This window comes from Chionomys nivalis, chromosome 5, assembly GCF_950005125.1.
Source record: "Chionomys nivalis chromosome 5, mChiNiv1.1, whole genome shotgun sequence".
Lineage (NCBI taxonomy): Eukaryota > Metazoa > Chordata > Mammalia > Rodentia > Cricetidae > Chionomys > Chionomys nivalis.
The window spans coordinates 54,984,832-54,998,065 of record NC_080090.1 but is presented as its reverse complement, the minus strand read 5'-3'; the positions used below and the strand labels follow the sequence as shown (position 1 = coordinate 54,998,065).

Sequence of the window (13,234 nt, the reverse complement as noted above, 5' to 3'; positions counted from 1 at the left end):
TGGTGTATTGAGCTAAATTGGTCTTCCTATTGGCCATGAAAGTCATTATTGTCCCTGTAATTTAGGGTTCAGCCAAAACCGGACAGATTGTCTCTTGGTCTGTTTCTCCCAGGCTTGGAGAAAGATAGGGCAATTTTTGAAATCAATACACCTTTAATGTGTGCTCAACATTCATTCAGCAAGATATGAATTGGGATTGACTAGGAATGGTTTTGGTTTCAAAACGCATTGCCTATCTTGACATGAGTGAGATTAATTACATATTTTGGAGAGAGATAATATATATGAAGGGATATGGAAGGTAACTGGTTCCTGGTAGAAAGACAAAGGGACTTCACTCAGTGGTACTCAAATTGCTCCCTTCAGAAAACTGAAGTTCAAAGGTTGATTGTGCATACATCTGATGTCTTCCCATACGAATGAAGTGGGAGGGACCTTGAACTCTCTCACAAACAGAATGTATAGAATGTGTAGTACCAGTCTTCTTATGAACGATGGGATTCCCGAGCCTCAGGAATTAGGGACTGGAACTGACTAACTGAAGGTTCGCAAGGGGAGGAAAGGGTGAATGGGCAGGGGCTGAGAACTTTTCTCAAGGCCTTGCTCTCCTGTAGTCAATGGAGGGAGATGAGTGGAGGCTGGCAAATCAATCCAGCCGCGTGGATGGCATTTTGTACCCTTCTGAGTAAGGGCTGTTCGGGTTGGCCTCTTGCCTTGGTGTTATCATGCGTGCTTACTGTGATGTGTGATGCTGAACTAACACACAAGAGGGTGTATAAGCTCTGTGCCCCGTGAAACTCAGCTCAAAATCATCCCATGGTTATTGTTTATTATTCTCCCATCAGTGGGCTCCTCTGTTTTCTTCTAAATAATCATGTATTGGTCACTTTTCTTCTGGACCTGGAACTTTTGATGGTTGGTACCTCGGAGCTCTGCACGGCTCCTCAGGGAAAGAGAGAGAATACAATGATCATTCATACTCCCCTCCGGAACACTGAACTTCAAGGGCAGACGCCACTTGGATGGCGTCTGTCACAGGTACTTCCCCACTGCAGTGAAACAAGAGGACACATGCCTTGAGTGTTTCCTCAGCATCAATTTAGGGAGACAAGAGTTCAAATCCTGCAACTTCACTGATGTAGGCCATGTTTTAGAGACACAAGGACTTTGTGGAAAAGGGCAAACAATTCTCACCAACCTAACCCATACACAGTTCAACAAAGGATAAAGTAGGTTATCCACTGCATTATTGAATGACCCTTCCATAAGTTAAAAGCAAGAATGGCCATTAACTCTCATTTTTAAAAAGTCCTCATCACTCTGAATTGAGCTTCTTTTCGTTCTCTTCCATGCCTGTTTCAGTCGATACTCTCTCTACCTCGTCTAAGCAAACTTGCTCTCTATTGCCTTGGTTTCTTCTGTTTCTCTCAGAGGTTTTCCAGTATGGCCTCTGGCTGACTGTATGATAGCCTAAACCCTTTATCATTTTCTTTAGAAATGAGATACCCATGGTGTTGTTTGACGACACAGCTTTCGTGGAACATAGCAGCGCATAGGTGTGGCCGTCTCATGAAAACCCAGTTGCATCTTTTCAAATGAGGGTCCTTTAACAACCAGAGTTAGAAATGACTGGAATGAGGAACTGTTTGACAACATACCAATTTAATGCAGATCCAGAACATTGAAAAGAAACCACCACAGCTGAGCATTGCAGGGAGGGGTCAGACCTACCGCAGAGTAAATTACCTGGGTCTCCTTACAAAACCTCTACAAATAGAAGTGTGGTCTGCATATACAGTCTTCCTTGGTGGCTTTCCATACCGGCTTCTCTACTCTGCAATGGACACTATGAAACACAGAAGGGAAACTCTGAAAGTTTAGAGGGCCTTGGGTGACAGCGTCAACCAGTCTAGAATTTGGGCATCACATGGATGGCTCTTCTTGCTTCTCCCTGCTACTGTATGCCCAGGTCCTTTCTTCTTGGACACTTGCATTTTCTGCGTATCTGGAAGATCCTGTCTACCTGCTCAACCCTTGGCAGGCAATAGTAAGGTGTCCCAAGCCCCATGTTAAGCTGAATGTCTTCTGTGTTCCCAGTATCTCCAGTGTGGGCCTTATTCACAGTCCTCCCTTCTCCTCTGCAATTTAGTTCTGGTTTCTTCTTGCTGCCGTCTCCAAGCCGCAATGATGGCTTCATCGTCCATTTCTTCTTCCTCTTGTCGGTTTGTACTTCTCCGATACTGGGACTGCCGGCCAGACGCAAACCTCCCTTCCTCTCTGTTGTCTGTCCTCTCTTTCTCTCCCTCCTCTTCCGACCTCATGAAGCTCTTGGAAAATTTCCTCTTGGCCCCAAACTCAGCGAAGTCTGACTTAGACGACTCTTCCACATCTTCCCAGTCCCTGGGCCTGGTCCAGTTTGGACGTCTTGATCCTGGAGACTCTTCCCCGTCGGAGGGCTCAGGGGTCCGGCGGAAGAAATAGGGCTCTGGGCTCTCCTCGCGGGAGCTCACCGTCTCGCTGAATGTGGACCTGGAGAACTTGTGAACTTCTCTGCCCTCTTTGGTGGTGGAAGATGAGACCCTTGAGGTATTTCTCACAGCATTGCCGTCTGCTTCGTGGAAGGAGGTGTCCTGTTCCTCTGACCGGGATTTGGAGAACTTGTAACTGCAAGATTTAGACTCGGTTTCCCGGAGCAGGGAAGACCTGGTGTACCTCCCCCTGGAGCTTCCAGACCAATCACTTTGGGGAGGAGACTTTTCTTCCGTCCTGAGGCCGCTCAGCCACATATTAATATTGCTATCCATCTCGTTGCCAGCTCTGTGGCCATTTCTATAGAGATCGGAGATGGCCAGGGAGGAGGAGGTGTCTGTTTCAGGTTTCTGGGAATCACTGCGGGAGGAATACCGGAAACTTCCGATGGCACTGTCTGTGTCCTCATCTCTGTCACCCACGCCGCTGTCCTCATCATCCTTGGCCTTCTTCTTCTTGAACAGGGAGCTGCGCTTGTTGTCTGAGGCCAGCTTCTCCATCTTATACTCGGACATTTTCTCCTGTAGCTCCATTTGCATCTCTTTCTCCTTCCGGCCGAGCTCTTTCAGGTCCACGTTGTCAGCAAAGAGGCTGTAGATGGGCTTGCTGGTCCCCTTCACTCTGTTCCCACTGCCTTCTGCCCCGGAGTTCAGTGAGCTGGTGGAGGACAGCATAGACTGCGCGTCGGTGCTAGGCCTCACCTGGCTCTGAGGTGGTAAGCAGCCACTTAAGGAGGAGCCGAGCATGGAGATCTGGTCATCCCGCAGGCAGCTGGCTGCTGGCGCTGCCTTCATACTTGCGACAGATGGTGAGCGGGACAGCAAGAGCATTTCATTTTGCTTCTGGGCCAGGGTTTCATTGACGACGTTGGCGATCCAGTTTTGGATACTGGCAATGGAAATGGTGTCTCCAGGCCCCACTGGCAGGTTAGGCAAGGGTGTGGTGGGCATGTTGCTTGCAGGCTGAGACAGGTGAGAATGATGGCTCTGGGTGCTGAGTACCGATGCCGTGTCCCCATCTGCACTGACAACCGAGGGGGCTGCAGACCAGAACGCAGACAGGGGGATGCTCCTACTAGCTGCACTGTCTGCCTCCCAGCTTCCCATGGACTGACTCTCTTCCAGCGTCTGCCTGCTTCTCTCCAGTAACTCCAGTCTCCGTTGCCTCTTCTTGGCCAAGGCCGCATCCTCTCCCCTGCTCATCTCTACCACCTCCTCCTTGTTCTCACTGCCCACCTTTTTCTGGTGCTTCAGCTTCCAGGCCTGGTAGGCTGTCAGGTTGACATCAGAGAGGCTCGTCTCCCCAGCTGCCTCTTCAGCACCATGCTCACTGCTTCCATCTCCCACCTCCGAGTCTTTCTTGTGAAATCCAAACTGGATTCTCTTAACCCTCCACCTTTCTAGGGCCGTGAGCTTGTCCTTGTTCCTGCTGCAGAAGTTGTAGAAGGAGCTGGCCTCGGACAACACACTCTCCTCATCATCCTCTCGAACCCTGCCCCCTGCCTCTGAATCCGTGTCCATCTCCTCCCTCTTGCTCCTAGAGTGGTACTTCCGCGCAGCCTCCTTCTCAATCTCAAGCAACCTCTCGTTCCACATGTCCCAGGTGCTCTCTGAGGACTCAGAGTCGGAACAGCGTCTTCCGCTGCGGCTTTGGCTGCTCTTCTCCAGTTGTCGCTTCAAGACCCGGATGTCATGGCTGCTTACACTCTCTGAGACGCTGCTCTCGCTCAGAGTGTGCCTGCGCCTTCTGCCGGCGTAGGAACTCTCTTCCTCCTCTTCCTCCTCCCGACTCCACTGCCGGTGCCCTTTGCTTTGGTACCTCTCATTTCGGCTCTGCCACTCCTGGATTATCCTTCCCACATCCCCATCTTCACAGTCGTCCTCTTCCTGAGCAGAGGAGGCAGAGCAACTGCCCTTTCTACTCTGAGCAGCCTCGCCCTTGGGGAGGCCCTGCCCCTTCCTCCACTCCTCACACAGCTTCTCCTCTTCCTCTTCATCAATGAGGGTGATTGGCTTGGAGACCCGGCTGGCCTTCCCCAAGGAGGAGCCACTCAGGTGGCTGGTGGCATCGTCTTCTTCTTCCACCATCAGTGAATTTACTCTAGCCCCCAGTGTGCTCCCAGCATCCTCAGACTCCTCACCATCCTCCTCTTCTCTCTCCTCCATCAGCTTCTCATTGAGCTCCCGCAGCTGTTTCAGGAAGCCGTCATTGGGGTAGATAGCCCGCTTTCTGCGCACGGTCATCAAGGCCTCCAGGATGGCCATATTGTGGAAGATCATCAGGTAGGCGACCACCAGCACTGCTGACCTGCTCGTCCCCATTTCACTGCTCACCAGGACTTTCCCTAAAGGCAAAATGTGCAAAAGAGGCAATGACACAATTGCTCGGCTTCCTCGTGCTGTTTTTGTAGTGTCTTATTTTGATGTGTTGACCCCTGGGTGTTTGCTTCGACTCCGGTGTTCATCCCTGCTCAAACCACACAGGCACTTGTCCCACGGACATTGGACAGAGCATCCCCACTGCTGTCACTTCTGAACACTGGGGTCCATTTCTACTTTCTCCCCCCAAACTCTTCCTCATTCAAGAGAGGGAAAGTTAAAGAAGTTAGGAGGCAGAAGACAGGGGCAAAAACCCCTGGAAACTTCTCTTTACAGCATCCTGGATCATCTGACCATCATTCCCATCATCTGACCTCTGCAGGATGCTGACAGCAATAGGAACTCACTGGCTCACAAATCTAATTTGTAGAGAATTCTTTCATATATCAAGGTAAGGAATACCTTAGAGCAAAAGGAATCCAGGGCTTCTACACTGACATTCTGGAGTCAACAGCAAATGCATTTGGATGAACCAGACTCTTTGTACAAAGACTTTTGCAAAGATCACTATCATAGTTGGTTTCTTCCTGGTTAATCTGAGTCTTTTAAGTATTCCTCTCATGACTACAGACACTTCCCTCCAAACATTAAATAGAAACATTGACCTTAATAGTTTTATTATTATTATTATTATTATTTTTACGAAGAGTTTGTTTTCAGGCTAGAACAAGCTGTTTCTGGTTTGGACAACTCACATAGAGTAGGGTGGTTTCCACATCACTTGTTATGGACACGCAGCCTTCACTTATGCCACTCGTACTATACTCACCTTTTACTATTATAATGAAATACCCAAGGTGGGCTACTTTATAAAGAGAGTAAGTTTATTTTACGCTTATGATTCTCAAGGTGCATGGTCTAGAGGCTGTATCTAATGACAGCCTTCCTGCTGGTGAAGTCCTGAGGCACACCACAGAGTAAAGGACAGAAAGTGTGTGTGTGGTGTGTGTGTCCGTGTCCTCATTTCTGCCTCTTGAGAAGCTACCAGGATTGGATCATGAGGGCTCCACCCTAATGACCTTATCTAACCCTCCTCATCTCCTGAAGGCTACAGCTTCAAACACTACAGTTAAATCAGGTTTCCACCCTCTTATTATCTCAAAAAACAGGGATGAATTTTCAGGTCAGCAAGCCCTAGTAGGGGCATGCAAATTGTCTAAACCATAACGTTGTTTGCAGTATGGACAGGCAGGCCAAATAAAGATCTTAAATTCTTCTATATCAACCGAAATCTATAAAACAAATAAACAAACAAATCCACTTGCTTCTAAGTCATGTTTCTCATCCATAGTATGTTTTAAGCATGAAGGTAGCATTGCAAATCCCTACTGATACTTTTGGTCTATGCAGTCTGTCCTTCCAGCCCACGGAAGCTTCCGAAAGAAAGGCTGTGCCATTCCGCAGTCATATTGTCCCCTAGCCTCCCCGTCTGCTTTGCATCTTTCATAAATGTGACAGACACTCTGTCAGTCCCTTCATTCTAATGGCTGTTTAAGATGCAGCCTGAGACCCCCGGAGACCTTCCTCCTGGCTCTCATCAATCTATTTGCCAACAGCCTTTGGAGATGTTTGCTAAATCGGCAGGAGTCCTATCTGATAATACGAATAGGGGATGATTCTTTTGTTATCATATCTTTGCACCAGTGAGGCCACGTCTTTGTCACAGGGGAGGTCAGAGACCAGGACTGGAAAGGACCCAGGGCCTAGCAACGCTGCAGGTGTCAGGAATCAGCAGCCACTAGAGGGAGGTAAGCGAGCAGAGTCAAAATGATGAAGGGCTCTGGTTCTCATTTTAGCCCTTCCTACCACACCTGTGCCTCACCAAGGACCTTTTCTTAACCCTATGTCCAGGTCACAGCCTCCTTGTTAGTATCAAGATTCCAAACTCATCCCTTGATAGGTCAGCTCAGTTTCAGGACATTACTGCCTCGTCTTTCTCATAAGGGCATCAAGTCCTGTTTAGACCCATCTGGCATAAAGCGGGTTTGGAGTGGGGACAAGTCTTCCTATGCTGTGCTCTTGTCTCCTGGGATTCCTCTGCAGAACCTCAGGGACGCAGCCTGAAGGACAAGGAGAGGAGGCTGAGTCGAGCTTTGGGGCTTCTACTCGCTTCATCTAAAGCAAGATCAGGCATTTTCTCTTTTCTCTATTGAGTGCAAGGCCCAGGCAAAGGGAGCACTTGGGACAGAGCTTGCCTAGCATTTGGGAGGATCTGGGTTTGATCCAGAGCAGCAGGGAAGAGGCACTGAGCACAACTCCAGGGAGCACCCTCAATAATGGAGTAAAACTATGCTACTGAAGCAAGGTAGGAATATGGGGGAATTATGGGGACACGGGATTGAAAACGAGCCCACGTCAGAGCCTCTCGCTGGTGGAGGGCAAGCGTTCCAACGCTGTTCACAGTGCTGTGAAGGTTACATATAACGAGAGCCTTCCTTTCATATAGGGACACTTTATGTTAAAATAGCAGTGACCTAGGTTTAAAAACTGAATGTATATGACCTGGAATAGGTTTCATCCCTCTCCCAGACATTTTCTAGGGGTCTCTAACAAATCTGTTCACTGTGTTTATAGTGAAGATACTTAACTTCCTGCATCCCTGGGATCTAGAGTTTTGCCTTATCAACCACAATCCTGCTGGCTGCCCTTCAGGAACCACCCTGTGATCTCATTTAGGCTAGCAACCCTTTAAAGATAACAGCTTCAGAACCCGACAGAACAGTGTGCCTGGCTATTGTAAAAGGCAGCTAAGTGCCACTCTGTCAGAACGGCCAATGCCCATGCTCTCAGGGGCGCCTCACTTTCTTCTCAAGCTCCCCTCCTCCTAGCAACCCCTGTTTTGAAATGTGTTAAAAATGTCTTTTAAAAACACCAAATCTGCTTCATAACAGCTCATCCTGAAATTCTTTTGTGTCAAGGATCCAGTTTTACCTCAGTGGAGAGCGCCAAAAGATTAAGGGAACTCCTCAGGCCGAAGGGGGTAACTGTGCCTCTATCCCTGCCACCGCTGACAGGATAGAAACTTTCTGTCAGTAAAAATGGCTCCAGGAAGGTGGCCAATGTACACGGTCATCACTTTGTTTAGCTACTGGGCTGATTGGTGGGTGGAAGGACCATCTGGATAAGGGTGCTACTTCAAAGATTAGAGAATGCTAGTGGAGACTGTGCAGGACTTGAGCACGACCGTGTCCACACCCTCTCTACCTCTGTGTGTGTGTGTGTGTGTTGTGGATTTACACTGTATCCCCCTAACCCATAACTCCCCTTTCTTCAGAACATGCCTCTCCACACCCTAAATAAACAAGTGCTAGCCCAGAAGCCATCCCAGCTGCTGTTGTTGACGGAACTCAGATGGCTAGAAAAGGGACTAGGGTCCACCAGACCAGGGAATTTGGAGATGGGACTGAAGTAGATAGTAGCTAATGGCAGTCTTCCTGTCTGAAGAGGAAAAGGGAGAAGGAAAACAGAAACCAGGAGTCCCCAGAATGTCTAGTGCCTCCCTCAGGCCATGTTGGGGTCCTGTCTTGAAGTTCTTTCCCGTGTCTCTTGGCAGCTTGACTTCAGCACAGTGCTTTTCCGAGGAGCTCGAACTGGTTTTGCACTTACTAGCAAAATCCACGTCCCCACCCCTGTATGTGTACACCATATTTCTTATTTCCGGAGACAGAGTTTTTGTTTGTAATGGTGCCTGGCTTGGTACTTGCTATACAGCTGAGTTTGGAAGCCATGACAGTCCTTCATCCTCAGCCTCCCATGTGCTGGGACTACACAATTTGCCATGACCTTGGGCTAAGAGGGTTTTATTATTACACAGAGGCAAAGCCAGAGGACCTGTCTAGGAGCCTCGACGTCCTAGGCCGTAAAATGTAAACAGCAACACCCCATCATGGGGTCACTGTGATGGGTGAACAGCAACACCCCATCATGAGGTCACTGTGATGGGTGAACAGCAACACCCCATCATGGGGTCACTGTGATGGGTGAACAACAACACCCCATCATGGGGTCACTGTGATGGGTGAACAGCAACACCCCATCATGGGGTCACTGTGATGGGTGAACAGCAACACCCCATCATGGGGTCACTGTGATGGGTGAATAACAACACCCCATCATGGGGTCACTGTGATGGGTACTGGTGTTCCTCCCTTCAGTGCATTCTAGAGCAAAGGAAAGAAAGGATCTGGGGAATTCAGATATTTACTTCTCTGTCTCCGAGTGGGAGCTACCTTAAGGTGGCAGCCACGCCTCTGCACAGTACCTGCAGGAGGTAGTGATTCAATACTAGAACGGGCACAGGAGAGGTCCTGGCAAGGTGGGCACTGGGGCTCCCTGTGCAATGGCCAAAGTTTTAACTTAAGCCAGGCGTTTTCAATCTGTAGATCTCAACCCATTTAGGGGTTGCATATCAGGTATCCTGCATAGCAGGTATTTACATTATGATTTATAACAGTAGCAAAATTACAGTTATGAAGTATCAATGAAATAATTTTATGGTTGGGGGTTCAGCACAACACAAGGAACTGTATTAGAGGGTTGCAGAGTTAGGAAGGCTGAGAATCATTGGCCTAGGCAGGCCTAATGCTCAGCTTTGCCTTGGTGCATGAATCCTAGAAGTCAGGCGCGCACCCTCCACAAGCCTACGGCAGGAGACTTCCAGTGCAGCATCCTCTTCCTCACAGGCCTGCTCTAGCTGTGACTCTAACATCTGCCAAAGTCCCTGCCTACTACGGAATCTATGTTCTCCTGCTTTCCTGCTCTCCTGCCGTGATGGCTGCATGTTGCATCCACAGCCCATTCCCTGTTTGCAAAGCCTCTTTGCCAAAGACAATGATGCACTCGGCCCCACATAGATGAAAAGACCTGCATTTTTAAAAGTAAGTTGAAGTTGGATGGGTAGCTCATATCTGTAATCCTGGTACTTAAGAGACTGAGGCAGGAGGATTACCTCAATTTGAAGGCCAACTTGGGTTACACGGTGAATTATAATACAATTTAGGCTACAGAGTGAGACATTGTCTCTAAAACAAACACAAAAATCCCAGGATTTAAAAAAAAAAATCAAGAGGAAAAAAATAGAAGAGAACTCTGTGTGTGTGTGTGCGCAACATTAGCATTAGTTAAATATAAGGCCGCTGTGCTTCCTGGGGGAAAATAGTCCTTGGGTAAAGCTAGCTTATCATGGACTGAATGCCAGGCCTCCGATCAGCAAATCCTGCACTCTTACCGCCAGGCTGTAGCCCTTGCAGGGACGCAAATTTGTCATGGAGAAGCGTGCAGAACTCTGGGCACTCCCACGGACTCTGGTCTGTTCTCACAATGCCTCCACAGCAGCCCCCGGCCTGCTCCATTCCCTCCTTCTTGACCATTCTCCAAGGCAGAGGGAGTGACTTCTAGGTCATCAGTCACCCCGAAATCCTCTCATCCTATGGGCACCCTCCCTTTGCCTTTGTTGCTGTCCCTGTCAGGCAGCCCTTATGCACTGTGCTCCTCCAGCCCAGTCTTTTGATTCCTGCACACATCAAACTTGGGCTTTTACACTAGCACTTCCCTTAGCCAAAAATGCCCTCCTGCTCCCGGCTAGCTCCTCTTCCTATGGAGCTTAAATGGCCTGTCCATAATAAGGTTTTCCCTGGCCCCCTCGGGGAGCTAGCCCGGCCCCCTCGGGGAGCTAGCCTGCCACTCCAGTGTGTCATTCTAGTTAGTTTCTGCCTTGCATTTACCATGGCCACCTCCCCTCCCCCCTCCCCTCCTTCCTTCTTTGATTTCCCTTCCCCTTACTGCTACACCTCTTGACAGTGCAGGAACTATGCTCACCACATGTCCAGCCCTTAATAATTGCCCTTGGATGAATGATCATTCTTTCCTTTCTCAGAGAAAACCACCACACAAAGACATATTTCCTCCAGGCAGTCAGAAGGTTTCCATAACATTTCCCATCTCCACACTGGAGATTTTCAACAGCCCGGAGCCTGCAGGACCCCCTCACCTCTGTAGGTCAACAATGCTTCGTCAAGGAACTCAGCTGCCTTCCGGAAATGCTGGGAGATGTCCACCTCTGGGAAATCATCCACCTCTATCCCCAGGTACTGGATCTCCAGGCCAGTGTAGAATTCAGAGCCTGTGTAAACACCTGTGCCGTGTGCGGCGTTCAGGATGTGGGTGATCCCCAGCCTCTTGAGCCGCCCCTTGTTCACAGCTACGCTCCTGGAGCAAGAGACAGGGCATGGTTAGCAGAGTCAGAAAGGTATATTGCCAAGGTGATCAGGAGCCCATAGTTGGGCTAGGGCTCCCTCCTCTGGCCCTTGTAGTCTGGGGTTCACTGCTAATGCCTTTCATAAAGAGAGGCCAATGCTTTGGGCTACAGCAAGATAGAGGAGAGACAGGGCATTGGGCAAAGGAGGACAAGAGCAGTATGATTGGAAATGTACATACATCAAAGCATAAAGGTGGCATGAAAAGTAACAGTAGGAGCCCAGAAAGATAGTTCAGTGGTTAAGAGCACTGGCTGTTCTTCCAGGGGACCCTGGTTCTCTTCCCAGCACCTACATGGTGGCTTACAACCATCTATAACTCCAGTCCCAGGGGATCCAACACCCTCTTTGCAGATGTTCATGCAGGCGAAACATGCATACAAAATATTTTTAAGAAACAGTAAATAAAGAAAAATTAGAAGTCTTGTACTCTGGCATCACACACGGTATTCTTCCAGATCCCCTCACACACATAATTTTATTTTATCCTTATCATAAACTGAAGAAGTAGAAGGGGCAGTTTTGTTCCTGCTTGAAGATTACAAAAATGAATTCAAGAATTTTACTCAAGGTTTGAAAGGAGAAAAAGACCAAGTAAGATGAGTGTTCGGGGCTCTTCCTTTTGTAACTGAGTAAGTGGAGCTCAATTTGAAGAGCCCCTGAGGACAGCTTTTCAAAGAGCTGCAGAGGCTCTGGGGACATCCAGATTTGTCTGGTGACCATGGAATAAATGCTTCTGGACCTGCATATCTGGTTAAAGGTCACTTAGGGCTTGATGATCTGGGAATTAGTTTCTGGGCAAATGATCATTGCATGATGGAGTAGAAGACCCAGTGTACAAAGCTCTTTCCACATTGCCTGCCTTAGTGATGTGGGAGGCCCTTCTGTCTATGTGTTGCTTTTATTGGTTAATGAATAAAGAAGCTGTTCGGCCAATGGCTTATCAAAGTATAACCAGGATGTAAGATAGATAGATAGATAGATAGATAGATAGATAGATAGATAGATAGATAGTAGGTGGAGTCAAGGAGACATGCCATGTAGCTGATAAAGGGGAAAGACATGAGTTGCTAACGAGTTGCTAGCTGTAACCTTGCCAGTAGGCCACAAACCTTGTGGTAAAATATAAAATAATAGAAAGGTGTTAATTTAATATGTAAGCGCTTGCTAGGAATATGCTATAGTGATTGACCAAGCAGTGATTTAATTAATATAGTTTCTGTGTGGTTATTTCAGGGCTGAGCAGAAGGGAACAAACAACTGGCTTCCTACAACAAATTGGTGCCCAACGTGGGGCTCAAACCCATGACCCTGGGATTAAGAGTCCTATGCTCTACCTACTGAGCTATTTACAATGGTTAGGAAGAAAGATAAACAAAGGTGATTAGATTCAGAGTTCTTGTTTTGAAGAAAAAAAGGGGGGGCGTGCTGTGGGACCATGATCTTGTACCCTATAAAGATTTATCAGTTGTATTGCTTTAATAAAATGCTGATTAGCCAGTAGCCAGGCAGGAAGTATCATTAGGGTGACCAGGCAGGAAGTAGAGGTGGGGCAATGAGAACCGGAGAATTCTGAGAAGAAGAAAGGGTCAGTGTGCAGTCATCACCCGGACACAGAAGAAGCAAGATGAGAATGCCTCACTGACAAAAGGTACCAAGCCACGTGGCTAACACAGACAAGAATTATGGGTTAGTGTAAGTTATAAGAGTTAATAAGAAGCCTGAGATAATAGGCCAATCAGTTTATAATTAATGTAGACCTCTGTGTGTTTCTTTGGGATTGAATGACTGCAGGACTGGGTGGGACAGAAACCTCAGTCAACATCCCAGGGCCCAAACCTCTATCCTTCAATTCTTGCTCTTTGGGTAATTGCATTAGGAAGATATCTCATTAAGTAACCAATGCTTCAGCAAAAATTAGTTTCTGGTCTTAATTATGCACTGACAAGACCTTGAAGAGATGAACTGTGAGAACTGTTTTTGGTTTTGCTCCAGAAACCACTGATTAACTTGAAACTAAGTTTTCTGATCAGAAAAACAATACCTGGGAGATCTGTATATTTGAAAGAAATC

At 47.9% G+C, this 13,234-nt stretch overlaps 1 protein-coding gene across 1 annotated transcript in view; it reads right to left on the bottom strand.

Annotated features, from left to right (window-relative positions):
- Positions 1-1,654: 1,654 nt before the first annotated feature.
- Positions 1,655-13,234, bottom strand: part of Styxl2 (serine/threonine/tyrosine interacting like 2) — a 29,703-nt gene continuing 18,123 nt past the window's right edge. The window contains exons 5-6 of the mRNA XM_057770125.1: positions 10,897-11,114; positions 1,655-4,873 (exon numbers count right to left, since the gene is read on the bottom strand). Of these exons, the coding sequence (XP_057626108.1) occupies positions 2,115-4,873; positions 10,897-11,114 (2,977 nt within the window). The 3' untranslated portion in view covers positions 1,655-2,114. The remainder of the gene's footprint in view (positions 4,874-10,896; positions 11,115-13,234) is intronic.